The sequence below is a fragment of the Aulostomus chinensis genome, chromosome 11 (genome assembly GCF_037954235.1).
Source record: "Aulostomus chinensis isolate RoL2024-O1b breed Wild chromosome 11, RoL_Achi_v1.0, whole genome shotgun sequence".
NCBI classification, from domain to species: Eukaryota; Metazoa; Chordata; class Actinopteri; order Syngnathiformes; family Aulostomidae; genus Aulostomus; species Aulostomus chinensis.
The window spans coordinates 16,261,697-16,282,615 of record NC_141330.1 but is presented as its reverse complement, the minus strand read 5'-3'; the positions used below and the strand labels follow the sequence as shown (position 1 = coordinate 16,282,615).

Here is a 20,919-nt window from a genome sequence, read left to right as displayed (position 1 = left end):
TATTGGTTCACACAAAGATCTGCAATCTTCATTTTCATTCATTAAGAAGCAAAATAAAAAAAAAAAAAAAAACAGATCAATGCCAAATACCCTATCAGTTCATCTGTGCTTTTTTTTTTAGCGGTACAGTTTGTGTGTGAGAGCAGAAGAGCAGGTGTGGTTAGTTAGCCACTGCTGACTTAACAGATAGAAGGCAGATGTGGAGAAATGTCAGACTGATGTTATTAGCCTCTGGTGGTTTCCCACACAGATGAACAGATAGAAAAAAAAAACATCTCTGGCATTAAACCACTTTATCTTAGGAAAAATATGGTGCAAAAGCTTTACTACTCATGCAATGGAAGAGATGAATGGTCTCAGATCTTCCTCACAGGGGAAAATGTTTGATGTGACTAACATACAAACATACAGTCTAAAATGATAACTGGACTGATAGTGAAAAGTGAAAAGGAAATCTTACTTGAATAAATGTAGTACATGGTACATGGGGGGAACGGCACGGCTCAGAGGTAGCATGGCCATCCAGCAACCTAAGGGTCGCTGGTTCGATCCTCACTTCCCCTGGTGACCATGTCCAAGTGTCCTTGAGCAAGATACTGAACCCCTAATTGTTCCTGATGGCCCTGCAACAGACTGGTGACCCGTCCAGGGTGAACCCCCCCTCTCACCCAATGTCAGCTGGGATAGACTCCAGCCCCCCCATGCGCAACCCTTAACGGATAAGCAGTATAGAAAACAGATGGATGGATGGATGTTACATGGGTAGCGCTATAAATTTTCTATTAAGGACGTGCTAATATGCTGCATTTATTAGGTATTGCAGACTAAGATTTAGGATTTGACGTGCTTAAAATCTGAAACTCAATTCAGATCCTATCATTCCATTAAATGGCCGTCATCAGTTGTCATTGGGGGCAGAGATTTGAGGATGTGTGCCCCTACGGAATGTCCGAGACCTATGTGACAGCAGCAAAAGAGGGAATGCCCTGACACTGATATGTGGCCATAGCGGCCACACTGGAAGGAGGTCAGGGGGACTATGTGTAACCTGTGAAATGTAGACCAGCACTGTTCCCCGATGGACTCAAGCTCATCACAACTGCATGGAAAGCAGACGTGTTATTCAGGAGGCTAAAACCAATATGCACTTGCATCCATCACCAGCCTGTTACTTAAAGAAATACTTCCCCCATCAAGTGTCCTTTGGTATTTAACCACTCACTCTTGGGAGTTGGGAGATTTCTGTTTTCTTCTTCATTGATATGAATAATGATGGGATTTGCACGTTGGGGCCACTTAGAGTAGAAGCTGGACAGTTGGACTGTGAAGCATCGTGTAGTCGTGATAAACATTTAAAGGAGTCATAACATTTGAAACTGAACATTTCAAGACTTCTAATGTTGTGAAGGTATAATTAAGCTAGAAAGAGATATTCTTGAACTTCCTCCAGGCAAGTGGATAACATGTGAACATACATTGTTCAAGATAAAGCTCTAGTACTACCAAGAAAAATCAATAAGTAATGTAGGATTTAAAATGGTGTTAACATGTTATTTACAATGGCAGATAAGCACTCTACAACAGCTTGTTCGATGAGAATCTGTAGGGGCCATCAAAGAAACTGATGTAGTTTGCATCTATCAGGTAAAAGTGAATTAATCCTTCAGATATTGGCTGAGCTATTCGGCTGTCTGTGTGTGCAACTATGTGATAAACTGGGATTTAAATAGGGCGGGTGAGTACAACAGACAATCCTATAACAAGCATATGAAGAACTATTTTCCATATTTGGATCATTCCCTCTTTGGATTGCATGTTTGTCTGTGGGTTAACTAAAGGCCAAGGAATGAGCCCAGAGGTAGCTGAGCTCTCCAACCACAAGAAGGGATGGAGCGAAGTGAGAAAAGTCTTTTTTAGCCTGTGATCATGAATCAGGATATTCACTCACATACACACACAAACCAGTTTCTTAGATACACCTAAATAAAACTAATGCTATGTAATACAAAAGCCCTGCAATATCTCCTACTACCTTCAGGGGGTTATACTGTATGTTAGGGTTGTATTACCTGTTTTAGCGGGAGTTGACTAAATGTGTCCTCGAGAACATGTAGAGGAAATGACCCCAGAGGTGGTGTTCTGGCAGTTTTTTACATCTGTGGACAAACTCTGTTACTGTGATAGTAGCAAGATGGAATCACAAAACGTTTACAGACCAAAAGAATATCTGAGGGCGCCAGAATTAAGCTTGGAAATAGGAAAGGGCACCACACTTAATACCCCTGAGCCATGTTGGGTTTAAGTCACAGAACTTTGCAGGAGGCGGCACGGTGGTGCAGTGGTCAGCACTGTTGCCTCACAGCAAGAAGGATCCAGGTTTGAGTCCCGGCTCCAGCACAGGATCTTTCTGTGTGAGTCTGCATGTTCTCCCTGTTCCTGTGTGGGTTCTCTCTGGTACTCCAGCTTCCTCCCACAGTCCAAAGACATCAAGAGGGAACGAGTCTGATTGATACTCTAAATTGACCATAGGTGTGACTGAGTGTGAATGGTTGTCTGTCTCTATGTGTCGGTCCTGTGATGGACTGGTGACCTGTCCAGGGTGAACCCTGCCTCTCGCCCGTTGATGCTGGGATAGGCTCCAGTCCCCCCGCGACCCTTAACAGGAATAAGCGGAAGAAAATGGATGGATGGATGGAACTTTGCAGGCGTATGATCAAAATGAATGCCAAGTTGTAAAAGCAAAGCAAGTTCTGGTAGCCGGGCCACCTCTGAGGTCAGTTCACTATAGGTGAGCCTGGGGCAAATTTGTGGCTAGTTCTGTAGTTAACCTCACTTGGTTCTTGAGTTTTGGCATTTTCCTGACAATAAAAAAGCCTCAAATGTACAGACGCCACCAGTCCATGTCGGGTGCTGGTGTAAATACACGAAAAGAACATTTTTTTGGTAATGAATATAAAAGTGATCACATCTAATTCATTACTATTCATTCTACTTGTAATTTTGAAGTGCAAGATGAATACTTAATCATGAGAAAAATAATACACAAAGCTAGCATAACATCAACCTGTAAAAACAAAAAAGGGGGGAAAAAAAAGGATAAACGTACCTCAACACAAACACACAGACGTTTCCAAATGAGCCTACAGCTGAATGGAAGGCTATTCACTGATTCAGAAATCAACGACACCTCTCTGTAGAAAACCATTCAGCGACAAAAGATAATAGCCCCACTTCGTACATTCATTTCTTTTCACCTGCACACACATTGCTATCCACCACCTCCCCATTCAGGTGTCAGTCAGATCGCAGGGTTTTTGCTGACTTGCTGCTGCCTGTGTAAGCGCATGTGTGTGTGTGTGAGGACTTGATGCCTCTGGCCCAACAAATGGAAGCAATCAGTGAGCCATTAGAACACACTTTGTGACCGCGGTGAAGACTGAACATCATCGCGGGCGAGGCATTGTGGGAGGGAAAGAGTATGCACAATGTAGAATTTAAATTTCTTTATTTTTTTAAGCCAATTTCCATTTTCCTGTCATGACCGTGTCTCCTTCATACAGGACTTATAAAAGGACCACCTTGGCTAATCTGGTGGTTCAATCCCTGGGTCAGGGACTCCTCTCATGACACTGCATGATTCCAGTTATTTTCCTTGAGGCTCACATTTTCCACTGTTTGTCTGTGAGGGTGGAGTTATGTAGTGTGGGGGTGACCTCCCTGATACGGACACTGATAGTTACCTCCACTCTCACCTGTCCAGCCTGCGCGTCTGCCTTCCATCAGCACAGTCGTCAAATCTCTCCTGCTTCTTCATCGCCAAATTACTTCTTGCCACTACTTGTGTTAAGTAATACTCTATCCCACAAGTATTCCATTAAAATTCAAAGAGGTCCAGTGCACCCTAATGAAAATAACATCAACAGCACTTCTATATCATCTATTCTCAAATTTCAAGTGTTTCCAAAGTAATATACTTGAACATACTGGTGAGTCTGAACTTGTATGGCACTGGAATAGAAAACGATGGACTACAGTATTGTTTTCAGGGTAGACCTGTCATACTGTGCTTTCAGTTTGATAATTTTACTTGCCCTCACTGTGTAATTCTACGGGAAACTTTCCTCAAACGACCCGTGTTTGGTCTCATAGTGACACTTAACATTGCCACTTTTTATTAATGCCACAGTTTCTCAGCATATGAGACACAGAGGTTTCGAACCGGCAGCAGACATATCGAACATGTATCAGTCCGTCCATTCATCTTTCAAAGTTTGTTTTTCACCATCTACTTTTCTCATTATTGAGCGAGCCACTTTCTCTTATCTCCTCTCTCTCGCTATACTCTGGTGCTGAAAGCTAAACAATCGATTTGATTGCTTCGCTATTGATGATGCTTCTGTCGTATTAACTAGATCAGCTGCGCATGCATGAATGATTTATCTTTTAATTAATATTAGAATTTTAACAGGTGCGGACAAGACCATCACTGGGTCCGGACCGTGGTACGCCATTTGGTGATGCCTGCTCTATCCTATACACAATCCTGAAAAGACATCAAATGACAGTTTGACCTGAAAAATACTCAGTTAAGTCTTTCAAGTGCCCGACTTTTAAACTCAAACACACTCGCTCGATCAGAAATCCAAAAGTAACATAGAGCCTGTCAGCAATTGTCTACTGTTGTTGTGATGTCTTCACAAAAAAGTACCATGGTGTCAGGATGACAAAATTAAAGACGCGGGGAATGTTTCAGAGGCAAATGTTTGTTTGGCACCAAGTAATTATGGAGGCTGTCATATGTGTATTTACTTATGTGGGGCCATTCGAGTGTATGTGTGTGTGTGTGTGTGTGTTGTGTAAACCCTTGTTGTGTAACTTTGACAGATTGAGCACATGTATGCTTGGCTATAAAGCTCTGCAATGCAGAAGTAGACAAAAATCTTGTCCTTGGCAAGCAGCATTGCAATGTGGGTGGAATATCATTGTATACACACACACACACACATATACTGAAACACTGACACGTGCATGCATGCATGCGCGCGCACACACACACACACTCACAGAGGTCTTGTTCCATTTCTGTTGCTTTTGATCAAACAGGAGGTGTAATATTACCCTATTGAGTAAGTTATTAAAGGTGGCTTTGTTTACCTGAAGCGAGGGAGGAATATGTCAGTTGCACAACCCCTTTTTTTGTCTACTGACTTTGTCATAGCAACAACCTCTCGAAATTCATCAGATACTCACCACTTGGAACTAATAAACATATTTATTATCACACATTTCCAACCTTTGAAAGAAATGTGTGATAATAAACAAACATATTTATTATCTCACATTTCTTTCAAAGGTTCGAAAAAACAGGCATGACGCTTCCCAACTAAACTTACACATCAATACTAGGAAGGAAAAAAAATGGTATTCGAATATTCTAAAGAGCTGGAGTAAGAATGGGAATGTGTTTTACAGATTACACAGAAACAGATGGGTGCAGAGTTAAGATACTGTGGCTGGAAAATAAATCACTATATCCAATATTTTTGTCCCTCTTTTTCCTCCTTCCACTCTGTCATTCTCTTGCCTTCAATAGTCAGCTAATTACCAGCGAAGGAGAAAAACAATGAGTGGCAAGCAAATGTTAAGTTTGACAAAGAAAGAGGTTAGTTTTTCAGAGCAACGCTTAACAGCAGTTCATTACCAAAATATAAGTAATTATAAAGCAACAAGGGAGGGGGGGGGGGTCATTAATTGTTGAAAATATGAAAAACTGATATGTCAGACTGAGAGAGAGTCTTGTTAGATTAATTAACCTTTTCCTTTCTTCATTTTTTTTAATTTCTACAAATGATAATTACGCCTCAACTTTCATGAGGCAAACTGGGACTTCACAATGAAGGAAGGGGGAAGGTTTATTGAGTGTAATTAAGTGTTTATTTTCAACAAATGCCTGCTTTCTTGTGGTAGCCTTTCATTATCAGCCACTCATGTATCTACCTCTTCCTCTCTCACTCTACTTTCATTCACTGTTTCATTTTGTCGTCTCCCTCTCTCTCTGGGTCTCTTGTGGGGCCAGGCAGGTGCAGTGGGCCATGTTGACAGCTTGTCCCTTCTCTCTTGCTGCAGGGAAGACTGTCATTGTCATTCAGGCCAATCAACACAGCACAGAGAATAGGTGCAGGTGTGGTGTGTGTGTGTGTGTGTGTGTTTGTGCAAGTGCACGTGTGTTTTCTCAGGAGATGATGACACTGTGGGCTGAGAGGGGGCTTTGTTAGCTCTGTCAGAAACAGCTGAATGCGTGGACACACCTCGGTGTGATTGGAGTCTCACAACTTTGACCTGGTCAAGTAAATTCTTCAGGGAAGAAAGACTTAAAAAAAAACCACATACACATGAGGAAGTGAAGGAGCGGTGTGTGTACCTGTCTACTGTGTTCATGTACTTCTCTTAACTGTACACACACATACATCAACATGAGTGGACAAGCACACTTGCAGGAGGGATTTAAATCCAGACAATAACTTGATGAGCACACTGGTCTGCAACTCCTGACTTCTCTACTGACTATCAAACTCAGTTTAAATTAAAAGGAATATCTGCCAATTTTCAACCAGAATTTAATTACTACAAAGTGGGTAGTACATGCAAATGAGCAGTGTTTAACTTAATGTTGCCTGTAGCCAAATCTTTCAACTCATCTGCCAACTCAAGTCCACCAGGTGAGGCAAAATGGATCATCCAACAGTGTTTGCTACAAACATGGCAACGTCACAGCATCCTCAGGGAGGCCCTGAGAGGCAGCAAGCCCAGTACCATTCTGGCTGTTGAAGGTTTGATAACGTTTAAGGAAAAAGTGAATACCACAGATGTTTTTTTTCTCTCTCATCTTATCTGCTGGTTCAATCCCTTCTTCCTCAGGACACCATGTCAAAATGTCCTTTAGAGGGATCCTGAACCCAAAATTATTCCTGATGAGTAGCCTGTCACCTTGCGTGGCAGGTCAGCTTCTACCAGTGTGTGTGTGTGTGTGTGTGTGTGTGTGTGTGTGTGTGTGTGTGTGTGAGAAAGAGAGAGAGAGAGAGAGAGAGAGTGAGAAAAAGAGAGGGAGACAGAGAGAAGGAATTTGAAGGTATAAAAAGAAATATATCTTTAAAAAAATTATCATGTAGCTGGAAGTCACTGCTTTATCAAATGATCCCATATATTCACTTACTGTAAATGAGGAAACAGTGAAAGTGATTTAAATCAAATGTAAAGTTCATGTTTTTTTGGTTATTTGATGTTCATCTTACAAACTCAAAAGATACGCCACAGCAACTGTATCTTTGCTGGAACATTTCAAATGTACCACTGAGTACAGGAATCTTCATGTTTGGTACTTTTGAAGGTGTATTGTCCCAACAAAAATAAACATGAACAAGAGATAATGCAACAACAGACAAGACATCTGTTAGCCCTGAAAGCCTCTTAATGTGAAGACTGCACCCAACCAAGAAAAAAAACCTCTCCATTCCAAATTAAAATCCAAGGTTCCAGCATGGCTCAGTGGGTTACACAGACAACTCCAGAGAGAGAGAGAGACAGAGAGAGAGCGCGTGTGTGTGTGCGTGTGTGTGTGCGCGTGTGTGTCTGTGTGCGCGTGTGTGTCTGTGTGTGTGTGCGCGTGCGCGAGCGAGTGTTTGTGGGGGTGTCAGAGAGTTTGAGCGTGTAGTGCGGGGCACTGGCCCTAGACAAAGTGCTCTGCCAGCTTTCTGCCCATTGGTCTTTTCATTGCTGATGGATGGGCCTTGTTCAGCACCATCTGGCTATAGGATACTTCACATTAATCATTACAAACACACACATAAAAGCACACACACAGATCTCTGTATCTTACACACACCGGGCGAGGATAGTTTCTGTAAATGAATATGAACAAATAAGAGACATGTCAGTTTTAAAGGAGCAACACTATTTAACAAACGGACAACTGAGATTCAGAATGATTTGGAGGACAATGAAGAAAGAAATTAACATTGAATTTTTCTCACTGGCAGTGTGTTTCTGTTTTCATTTACAACAATTATGATTCCAAGTTGGCTGCGGGAGATTAAAAACATGCTTGGTATAGAAAACAAAACAAGATTTAGTTCATTTAAAACCCTTGTTACACGTGGTTATCGCCTCGAGCTTTGAAACAGTACAGTCCAACAAACAATAAACCCCCATCCCGACTCAGTCTTTATTAGTAACCTTTTATATGTATAGGAGAGTGCATATTAGGAATTATGGCCATAAAGACAATAATTTGTCCCTTTCTTTTAAATCTGTGTGCATGTGTTGTCTTCGTCACACTTGCACAGACCACAAACTGATTAGTAAACACATAATATCCTTATATAAACCATAAGCTGAAAGGCCAGACACCCGGGGGAATTTAATGTAAAATGAGAGACATTATCAGACTTCATTTATTTCTATCTAACGGCTATATGGGCTTAATACAAGCTGATTTAAACAACATTTTCTCAGTGAATGGACACGGGCAAGGACAAGCAAAAAGCAAGGCTGATCTGGAAGGAAGCATGCTTGACATTAGATTTATTATCATTAAATCATATCTCATGGCTATCTAGGTTTGTAATGCAAGGGGATTTATTTGCACATCTACACAATCTCTGGAAATAGAGCAAGACCTACAGCAGCGCAAGTTGAGCTGTGATTTGAAAGTAACTTGCTTGACATGTTGGAAATATTCACTCATGAGGGCTATCAGACACGTGTTATTCTTTTTGACATGTTTTATCAACAAAATGAGGTAAAATAGGAGAAGTTATCTGTATATTACCTTGCTGGGGATTTAAAACTGATGGTGTTAGCTTAACAAAAATGGCATATCAGACCATAGTCATTATTTGTTATCAGTAAGAATTCAGGCAGTTAGTCTGTAATTCATGTTTCAAAACAGCTGCTGACAATGAGGAAGCAGAACGTACTATGCCAAACACGTAGAAAGAAAACAGTGTGTTTACTTTATTTACGTGATGGTTCTCAGAGAGGGCATTTTCAAAGGTCTGACCTGAGGTCTTGAGGCTACACACCTACTGAAAATGAGTAAGAGGCCTGAAAAGAGAGAAGACAATATCTTTAAAAAAATACCGATCACAGAACAAACATCTACCACCTGAATGCTCTTTAATACAGTTGACCTTTCAGCTTAGAATTCCCCCGAAATAATGATGCTAGAGACTCACAACCTCAAGTATTCCCTGAGGTTGTTCAAGTGTACAATTCTTCACAGAATTTGGCCAAGCACACACACACACACACACACACACACACACACACACACACACACACACACACACACACACACACACACACACACACACAGCTGGGCCTGTCCAAACACATATAAGTGATTTTGATTTCAAATTCAATTGCTATTTTCTTTAGTAGTTTCCAATACTATTTTTAGCTTACAAACAATGGTGGCATTTTATAAGCAGATCTGAATTTGTTTAACCCTCAAAATAGATACTGCTGCTTTACGAATCTTTTATTTTTTTTCCACACCCTCATCATCATCATCATCATCATCAGCATCAGCAGCAGCAGCAGCAGCAGCAGCCCCTGTAAGACACTTCAAGAAGGTGGACACATCGTATGTTGTGCTAACCGCTAAACAGTTTTCCAGGCTTCATTTGTCTGTACTGCCCACCTGCTACCACTTCTTAAATCCGCATTTTTAAATCCACATCTTCTTTTAAAGTGCATGTATTAATGCATGTTCAAGTTTCTTGAGGAACAGTACATCAGAGGAAGTGTCTCTCAGCCAAGCCAGACATATATGAGTCAGAGGAAAGGTTGGGTTCATTAAAGTGAAGGCTGAGACAGCGTCCATACACTAAAACCCTTAACAAGGTTAAATTGCACAGCTTTTCAGATGCGTCTTACTATGTGGTCATGGTGGGCCAACGAATTTTCACACAAGTCATGCCAAGTGAAATTTGATGGTTCTCATGCATGGATGTACCAAAATCATTACAGGACCTAGAAAAATCCCATTGGGTCCAAGACCAGGAAGAAACCACTATTTGAAAATGTATCTTTAATTTCACAGTAATTTTTGGCCATGTTTAGGGGGGAATCGATTTATCTGATTCTCTTCAAACTAAGCTGTTCTTTCTCAAATTTCACATGTTAATAAATCCCAGCTTGGAGACTTCAACAGGTCAGTACTGACACTTCATCACAGCACCACCTGTTGGCAGCAGTAAGTAGAGCTGACATAACAACAAATATCCGCTTGGAAAGAACAACACATTTTGAGTTTTGATAAATGATCATTTGATTTTGATCATGTAGAAAAGAAACCCATTTAATAACACTCCAAAATCCATTGTGAAAGTCAGTTACTGACAGACATATTCTTCCAATGACCTCCCTTGGAGTTTCAGCAGATTACAAAGGCCCTTCTTGTTTTGTAAGACGTCACCTTGTCGACATCCTCCATCACAAATGAATATCAAAGATGTCCCGCATCCTCAAGGTCTTCACACACTTAAGAAGAGCAACTGTTTGGCAGCATGTCACCCCTTTGCATGTGACACATAATTACTTACTCATGCTGACTCTTTGACCATTTTAAGTGCGAGGATGGTCATCACCATGGCAACCAAGCAAGTATCACTAATACTTCAAAGGCTTCATTTTCCGCCTTTGAGTAAATGACAACTTGAGGCAGTCAAACCTCATAAATCATAATCTCCAAGTTCTGTTCCAAAGCTTGGACTAACAAGGTGATGTTGAACATACAACAAGTTACTACCTCTAATGGTACAGTTCAGTTTAGCATAGCATGATGTCAATTCCTGCTCTTTAGCACACCTATGCTAACTTTGTGTTTGGACACCACAAGAATGACCTTACACCATGAGTATTTTTCAGGACCACGCTAATTAGCATTAGCTTAGCATCAATGTTAATTTTTCCCTCTTTGGACGTACGACACCTAAAGAATGACCACTCACATGGAGCCTTACCATGAGCATGCTCGTTAGCATTAGCTGAGCATTCGCATGGTGAGGCACGCGCATGCTGTAGGGTCCTCAGGATTTATATAGCAATTTCTGGAGGAACTGACATATTCTACTTTAAGCTTATTACCTTACCTTTTGCTATGACTCTTGATGTGTTTTTGTGTGAAAGTTGTGCTACACCAGAACATGTTTAGAACATTAACAAAAATGTCACCTTATTTTAGGCTTGTTGAATGGTGGGAAACCCTTTCTGTGACTGGGGGGTGCTATTCTCATGAAGTGCTCCAGCAAATCAAGCCCCTAAAAAATAAGCATGTTTATTTATTTTTTTTTAAAGAAAAAAAAGAAAAGAAAAACAGTGAGCATTAAAGAGCAAAGTGTTCGGTAATATTTGTCAGATGGAGAAGCTCAGCACCACAGCCTTACACACTTGATACTTAGTTTCTCTGGAAATCAATCTTGAGGAGCAAGCATGTTCACAAATACAAAGTATCTAATTTAAATGCAAACACGTTATCATGAAGATATTCTCTGATAACTTTGCTCAATTCACATTCCTTCTGTATGCATCCTTGTGCACTGACTTGGGTGCACGTGCATTTGATGTGTGTGGGAGGCAAAGATCCACAGTCTGCCACGGTGGAGACGTGATCTCCCTTATATCCCTTTAATTAGTGTGTCAGATGAAACAAGTGTGCTGCAGGCACACGCTCAACTAGAGGTTTGAACTATGAAAAGAACTTGGCTAAACTAAAGCTTTCCTAAATGACACAGTGTGGCACCTGCATGGAAAGCTTCAATCACCAACAATTCCACTTCAGCCACACTTCAGCTGCAGGTTCCTGCTTTGCTCTTGCCCTTTGTTCCTTAGTCTTCACCATGACAACTGGTGAGCACTGTGCACAATACATCACATTACTGCACGTCACTCAGGCCAGCCAACAAGTGTTCTTCATGTAACTGCAGCAAGAGAAGTTTATGTGTATAGAGTAATGACTATGATCTTTTTGTGTGGTGACAACTCTTGTAATCCGGAAGCCTGTAATGTCAACTGCTAGCATAACATGCTACATAACACACGTGATGAGGTCAAAGAGGTAGCAGCAAAATTTAGGGATGGACAATCCCAATATTTCAAACTAATATGGTCGATAGCCAATATTTATTGATGAAGATATTGTCTTTTAAAAACAAGTTTTTTTTAGTAGACACAGAATGCACCAAATTTGCGGCAAGGTAGAGGCAGGAATTTCCGTGTTAACTGGAAGCGCAATATTCCTCTTTCCCAAATAGCCGCCACTTGTGGGGGCATAACATGTGACGTGACGTGCAGCACTAAGTTGCACGTGAACAGTGACGGACAACATATACGTCGGAAAAATATTTAGCCCTGTGACAGTCTGTAAGTTTCGAAACAGCAATTCGCAAATCTGGCTGCCAGCAGCGTTGGTGTCAACATTCTCGGAGGTGTTCCATGCGGGAGAAATGGCAAGCGTTATGTTTGCGAGTTTGCGTCATCATCGACACCTCCACCCACCTCACATGGAGCCGGCACATTGACTTGCAATAAGTGTACCCTCGGAGGAGGAATATTTCTGGGCCAAAACTGACCCCAAATTTGCCACACTCTGTCTGAAACCTCGGACCGAGTCGCAAAAAAGACGGGCGAATTAGCAGCTTGGTGGCCAGTGTGGAAGTCCCAATAGTCTCTCTCTCTCTCCCCCCATTGCTTCCTGAACAGATGATGAGCAGTGAAGGAGAGACCGAAGCAAAAACTGGACCAATACAAATAACATGCATTATCATGCCTCTGTGGTAGAAACAGACAACTGTTTTACTCCCACTGTAAATTAGAAATAGAGGTTCGCTAAAATGAGAATGATCACGTTTATCTGGGCTAAACAGATAGTTTTGTCTCAAAACTGTCTGAACATATCAATACCACTGTCTTTATTATATGGGCGTGAATCTTGATATGCATTCACAGGTTACGAATTGAACTTCCTAATGTATGAACCCACACACACACACACACACACACACATTAGTGTCCTTGTGTACACAGTTGAGAAGAGCAATCTTCGACTTCAGGGCACACACAAACACACTCAATATAATCAGGAACAAACACTTGAGCCGCCCTTATCCACTAAAGTGCTGATGAGAGGTGTCCATCTTGAGGACGCGCCATTAAGACAATACAGAAATCATGTCAAATAAAGGCTCCCTCTCATGATCTGCTCTCACTATATAATGAATGAAACCGATAATTGAATTCGCTGTGTTTCATGGAAATATGAGAGAAGCACATCTTATGAACACAAATGGTAGACAGAGAAACAGATAAAGAGATGTAAAGCCGCCAGGGAGGTGATTAAATGACTCTTACCTTATGATCATACGGGTTGTAGGAGTGAAAGAGTTGAGACAGTTCTTTAGTCCTCTGCTTCTTCTATGGACACACACAAAAAATAACTTTTAGAATCATACAGTACAGCTAAAAACCAATGAATTGGAATAACAATGTAGATATTTTGTTTGAACTGAGGAATGAATGATCATGTGGCAGATTTATAGAGTTTCTCTGCAGATTCAGATTTAAGAAGCCATTCATTGAGACTAACATCTGCTTCTGTCCGTGATTCAATGGAAGCCATTTCACCCATGTCTCTCGTCTTGTTACTCTACAGCCTCTCTACAACAATACCACTTCCTACAGATTCCTTTTTATGAACCTTCAAGGCCACATTTTCTGACAGGGCTTTTACACAGAAATTGTCGCTCTGTATTTGTTCATTATCACAAGCTTTTTATAAATTATAGTAAAATGTAAAACATTTCCTTTATGGTTGATGACATGAAGATTTTTCTTCAGTACTTGAAAAAAAAACGTAACTTATTGAGTAACTTAAGCAGAAAAAAAATGAGAAAAAGATTTGGAAGAACGCCTACTGTTTATCATTAAATATATAAAATATGGAATGAAACGACAGAGAGAGAGATGTAGGGACAGACAAGCATTTATTTGCCCAACAGCTGTGGCAGAAAACATTTCTCGTTTATTCCCGCTCCGAGTCTGGCCTTAACCTTGCAATGCCTCTAATGTGTAATGAGATTCATGCGTGAGACATGACTGTTTGATGTGTGGCAGTTGTTAATGCAATCAGTTACATGAGACTGATGCAGTTACAAAGAGTGCTAATTAGCTCACTGATTAGGCCACGTCTGGCTAACGGGGAAGGATATATGTATACGTAGCTAAAGGGTGTTTGCGTTCAGTGGAATGCTCTCTCTGACTCTCTCTCCATCTCTTTATCGGTGGTGGTATGTGGAGGGCCATTCAACGTCCTTAGGCCAGTTCTGTACATATGGAGAAGACAACCTACAGGTCGCTCTGCTATCACACACATGCATCATTGCAATGCAGCTGTAAGATAGAGAGCTTGAGGATGTGGAGAGGCTGGAAAAAAAATGTATGTGTGGTCAAGAATGGACCAAAAGTTGACATGAAATCACATGACAGAGGGGAAGAGTGGAAAAGGTGAGGAATGAAGTGCCAGAAAGTGAAGATGTGGCTTAAAAAGTAAACAGCAACAACAGAAGAAAAAAAAAAAGAAGAAAAAAGCTGGTGAAATAAAAGTATTTGGGGAGAAGTAGCCAAAGGGTGAGAGTGTAGTCGCTGCCCTCAGCCAACTACTGCTACGACTTTCTCTGTCATTGTCTGCCTGTAGTGAAGCCCATCCTCTCATCACTCCTTGCCCCACCATTGTCCCTCAATTTCTGTACCCTCCTCCCTTATTTGTCTTCCCCTTGCCCTACTTCTATCACCCTCTGTTCACCCAGGGCTCTTCTGCTCCATACAATCCTCTAATCATCGGTCCTGTCCATCCACCATCTACTCATTTTTTGTTTTTACTACCTCAGCCAAAGGGCGCTACAGAATATCCAAATCTGTCTCTGGCTCTGTTCTAAGCCTCTCCATGTACCCATCAGTGCTAAACTTCTTCCTCACTCCCTGTGTAGCTCTGTGGTGGAGGAAAAACTTCTTCGCTCTTTCACTCGATCTGCCTGGAGGACCTAAGGTGAATGCAATCCTCTCATCATCACCCCTCAAAACCATTCTGTCTCCTCTTGCCAGCCCTTCCTCACCCTCACCATCAGTCTGCACTTGCTGCTGCTGCACTATTTTGCTCGTGCGCGCACATAAAGACATGGAGACACACACACACACACACACACCGCAGGCACACAAGCCCACACATAATCACATGTTGCACAAAAAGATGTTTTGAGTTGAAAATGGATGAAATGTGCGAAAACATCCCATAGACAGTAAGAGACATGCAAAGAAATCAATCAGGATTAAGAGGAACAGAAACTCTTAGTAAAAGGAAATGGAAACAACCAAAAGCTGAGAAGTGGTGAAAGTGATTCACAGCACGATGTTGTTAACTCTGATCACAGTGACTTACTTGGTTTGTAATGGATTTACTTATCAATGGTAGTTGGCTTGCTTTGACAGTACGTCCAGTGTTATACCAATAGAGACACTGTCTTTAAATAAATCATTTGATTGAATCATTAAATGTTTCAATGGTTGTTTTGTATGTGACATTTTCATCATTCAAAAACAGATTTCAGAAGACAAAATACGTTCTTACCCATCAAAAAAGAATTAACACAAAATAAAACAGAATATGGAAAAAAAATTGAAACGAACTTGACATTGACCTCAAACACAAAAAGAGATTTCATATAGGGCCAATATGCACCTGCCAGTCTGGATTGGTTGGTAAATCCTCATAATTTGATGTTTCATTGTTACATGTCTAATAGTATTTCTCCTCACATGTAAGACTTCCATGAAAATAATACTGGATTCAAATACAAAGTTCATCCCGATGAAAAACACCCACACACCAGAACATTACATAGATTTTACCTGAAATCAGCCCTTTCTGAATGTTTATATGATGAAATCTCTAAAACTTTATTTGTGTTTAAGCTGTGTGTGTGTGTGTGTGTGTGTGTGTGTGTGTGTGTGTGTGTGTGTGTAGTACATCAAGCAGAGAAGTTAATCTAGCATACTGTCAGGGTGGTGTTCGTGACAACCCAGCAATGCAACGCCACCGTGTATGTGTGTACGCAGACCTGTCACTGTAGTGATGAGAAATGATAGTCGTTACCACGACGTCCATCTGTTGTTGCCACTAGAGACGAACGTTGTGTCTAACGGGAAGTGACATTACATGAATGTGTACACTGAGACACAGACTCCAAACACATGCAGGAGCAGTGTAGACGGACACACACAAACACACACAAACATACACACACGCTACTGCCCAGAACTCTCAAACATCCTCATTTTACAGATTAAACTGCACTAGTGCTCATGAATACACAGCTGCTTTACTAAAAGTAAAGCTGAAGTTGTACAACAGAAAACACAAAGAACTTGAGACAAAACACCATAAGGAGTTGATTTAGGTAAAAGAAAAACAAATTTGTCAAAAATGATTTAGGCAATTATTTTTAAGAAGGTGATCTCAAAAATAGGTTCTGAATTTTATTTACAGTAACAACATCTAAAATGGTGTTTAGTTTGAGAAAAAAAATCAAATGAAACCTAATATAAAGACACAATAAATGTATTTTGTAGTTCAAATATGCATATTTGTGTGTTTATTTCAGGAAAATGAGACTCCCTGTGTGATTTCCACACTATGAGGTGATGAAAGCGTGTGTGCATGGCTATGAGATCAAGTATATGCATGTCAGTAGCTCAAGTGTGTGTGTGTGTGTGTGTGTGTGTGTGTGTGTGTGTGTGTGAGTGTTGTGGGGCAAGGTAACAGTGATCTTGCCTTAGTCTCTAGGATTTAAGCCTCTGGTTCACCACTATGTGCCCCTTTGTCTTTCCCTAATGATGGACAGATGTTGGTGCTATAGAGCCTGGACCCACGGCGACTATACGTGAGCTTTATATCATTCCAAGTCCAACCGTAGGCATGATCTGTGTGTGTCTGTGTGAAGGATTAACACTTCCTAAAGCATCAAAAGGACTGGTAACAATGATGACGATAATGATGTGTGTGTGTGTGTGTGTGTGTGTGTGTGTGTGTGTGTGTGTGTGTGTGTGTGTGTGTGTGCGCGCGCGCATGTATGACCTTTCTCTCCCTGCAGAGGTCACGAGACAATACATTAGCTATGTTGACTTGTGCCTTGATGCTCATGTGCACAGATGCTATTTACAGTCAATAGAGAGATACACTCAAAATCATATTTCAAGTCAGACACGGAGATGCATAATTTAAGTGCCATAAAACTGATTATATTGAATAAGAAGGTACTTCAGATGCCATGTACTTTTGTGACATTATTAGGATATAACTGGGGTTAAACACAGGAGAGTCATTATGTGTCTAACAGTGATATCTTAGCTAATAGACATTGTTAAAGCATGCCCATGTTTCTTTTTCCATCACATCTGCAATTTAGCTTAGCTGTCCTTTATCGCCCATAGAAACCTAAGAGCCAGCGACACACCTCATCTTGATTCACCCAGAGGAAGAAAGACACAGGACGATTTCTCAGTGATGCAACATCACCGATCAGTCTGTCTGCACCAGCTGTCTGTAACTGGGCAAACACTCCCCGCCAGCAGAGACTGCTATCCGTTTTTACATTTTTAAACAGCCCCAGGCAGGGCCGCAAAACTTGAACCCATGTCACCAAGTCTTCTTGAAATCTACCGCTAGACTCTGACGTCTCTGTGGTAATGAAACATATCAGCTGTGGTGTGCAAGTGCTGGAGTGCATGGAGCAAGCAACGAACAGCTTGTCCTCCATCATTTGACATAACAGGACATTGGTGATAGGAGAATCTTCCAGTTGATTGGCCAATGCAACACAGCTTCAATCTGATTCTTAGCTCGAACGTCAATATTTTTAACTGACTTGGACATGCACCATTAGCCCAAGAGATTTCTTAATTATTCTACATGTCATTTAATTGCACAACAATGTGCTTTGTGTTGTGTGTAAACACAGCTTCAGACTTCAGGGTACAGCGTATTCCTGTGTAAAGCTTCTTTGTATTACTCCTCCTTGTAAAATTTGTAGTTTCGACAGAATCCTTCAGCGTTATCAGGGCTACAAAAATGCATGTTGCAGGAAAATCTCTGATCATTAAAATGCAAAGTGTTATCCTTCCATTATAACTGGACTAGCTTCTCATTAATCAAATGCAAGTCTTCTGTCCCCAGACAGCAAGTGAACTATTATCTCAACCTGTTGCCTTTGGTCAAGTGTTTCTGTCTCCCCTGACGTCCTGGGGAGAGAGAGAGGGGAGGGGTCTGCACTCGGGACAGAGAAGAGGGAGATGTGCAGGTGTTTGTGAGTGCATCCTGGTGTAGATAAATGAGAGGGAAGCTTGGAGATAGTGCTACTACTTGCTGGCCAGCTGTTTTATTTTGACAGCAGCCGCAATGGTGCCTGGTGGGTAATGGAGTCCTTAACCAATTACAATCTAGGGAAATTAAAAACACTGTCCCACTAGAACAGCTAATCTCCTTCTCGATCACTTTCTCCTTCTCTCTTGCAGCTGCTCGTTGTCAACTCTTGCATACCCAGACAGGCCCAACATACACACACACACACACACACACACACACACACACACACACACACACACACACACACACACAGCTCACCAAGTCCATTTATCAAGGCTAAGTTCTGGTCACCTGGGGATGATTATGGAGATCCGAGCTAATAGCATTCTCATCCTTTCATTCTTAACTTGCTCCCGTCTCTCCCTCCATCCCAGTGGTCTTATTTCCTTCCATCTGCCTCTGCTTTCCCCTTCATTCTCATACATCACCTACTATAATAAGTTACACCACAGATACCAAACACCTGGACCTCAGCACAGCTGGATCCTCCATCCTCCATCTACTTTTTCCTTTGTTTTTAATGTATGATTTTGTCATATCTGGAACTCAGAATATTTGATGTAAGATCAACATAAAATACACAGTTAACCAATTCTCTTCTTTCAAAGGGGCCTCTCCAGGTCCCTTTAGCCCTCGCTACATTCATCCCCCCTTTCTCTTTTATCTTCTCTCCCTTTCCCCTCCATCCTTACCCCCCCTCTCTTTCTCTCTCTCTCTCACACACACACACACACACACACACACACACACACACACACACACACACACACACACACACACACACACACACACACACGCGCGCTCCCTTCTGTCTCTGCCTCCTATATCTACTTCTCTGTCCATCCCTCCCTTGGTTGTTCAACACAGTTGTGTTCCAGACAAACCATCTGGTCTACTTTATTAATGACTTACCCTACATGGCCTAGATGTCGCCTGGCTGCCACCACTCTGTATGTACGTGTGTACGTGTGTGCATGTGTATGTATGTGTATGTGCGTGTGCATGTGTGTGAGAGAACAGGTGTGTGCTGACCACTGATATAATACTGTGTGCAGCTTTAACCACACAAGCAGGTGTACAGGAAAAAAAGACTCTGACACATTCTTCATTCTCCCTATCAACCCCAAAGAAACTGCATAAGAGAGAACAAATAAACAATGGAAAATTCAGGAAGATAAAGGGGATCTTTTGCATGTCCAAATTAAAAAAAAAATCCACCTCTTTGCTGCTTGTGTATTTTATACAATGCCACTGGATTGTACACGATCCATTAATAGGGATTTGAGGGCTTCACATTCATCAAAAAAACAACAATACCATTAAAACAATTCAATATCAAAAGAAGAAAAGCCTAATTGAGCAATAAACACGTTGTAAAGCATCCAGCATTTTGCTACAGTCTAACTATCAAAGTGCTGCCTGTGGAATTTTGAAAATTTGCGCTTACATCCGACCCTTGACAATAAAAGTAGGATGAGGCAGATGGAACAGAACGACAGGAGAGTGGGGGGAAAAGACGGCAAGCAGCCGCAGTGTGGTTGTCTGGGGAGGGATCCCTCTAAGACATATCAGCTTTTCCTCAGAGAACCAAGCCGAGGAGGGACAAAGAGAATGACTTATGAAGACACTCCACTTGAAAGAGATGTGTCAACACTTTGATGGTGAAGAGTGAGAGAGTATAAATGCAGGCAGACTGAACATATGACAGAAGCTGCAGCTGAGGAGGTCACACGAAAGGTCAAACACAAACCAATGAGCACAAGTGGTCCGCGCCATTAAGATTCAATAACATCAAAACAGAGTCCTTGCGTTGGGATACGGATTTGTGATCTAAAACAAATGCTTGGATAGCATATAACTGTAAGAAAGCAATGGAAATGCATGATGTCATTTTTAGGAAAATAGGCGATTCATGATGGGATAGGACAAGATTTTAGTGAGACCAACACAGTTATTGATTCTCCGTATCAATCTGATTGCTTATTAATTTCCTCAATGATTCTTGATCAATTATCTCTGCAGGGGAAAAAAAAGACCTACAGAGCTTTTTCAGTAGCATCTAGACAAGTGCATTATTATCTCTGTCTCTGCAGTACACAGACACGAGGAGACTAGCTCTGCTGAATCCTGTGAAACTTTACAAGTTAAATGTTTAAAGAGGTGAATAAATACCAATTACAGTTGCTGCTGTTAATGAAAGTGAAAAATAGAGCCCAGTGATTCCAAGTGGCACCAAAAATAAATGGATTTGTTGAAATCCAGATGGACAAATGGCGCTGGAAAACCTGACCTCCTTGAGGTAAAACACTGAAGAGAAACATGAACGAACACGGAGGAAAATGTATTAAAAAAAAACTCCCGTTATACTCGTGATGATGTCGTGACGTACAAAAGTGTTGGTGATGTGTTCACTCTGTGTTACTCCCTCTCACACACACCTTAGG

General features: G+C 41.3%; 1 protein-coding gene across 4 annotated transcripts in view; it reads right to left on the bottom strand.

Annotated features, from left to right (window-relative positions):
- cdkal1 (CDK5 regulatory subunit associated protein 1-like 1) overlaps nucleotides 1-20,919 on the bottom strand; it is a 228,870-nt gene that overhangs the window by 42,878 nt on the left and 165,073 nt on the right. For all 4 annotated transcript variants that reach the window (XR_015118417.1, XM_086217319.1, XM_086217321.1 and 1 more), the window contains exon 12: nucleotides 13,411-13,473. Coding sequence is in view for 3 of the 4 variants with exons in the window: in XM_086217319.1 (XP_086073445.1) it covers nucleotides 13,411-13,473 (63 nt within the window). In the remaining variant the exon portion in view is untranslated. The remainder of the gene's footprint in view (nucleotides 1-13,410; nucleotides 13,474-20,919) is intronic.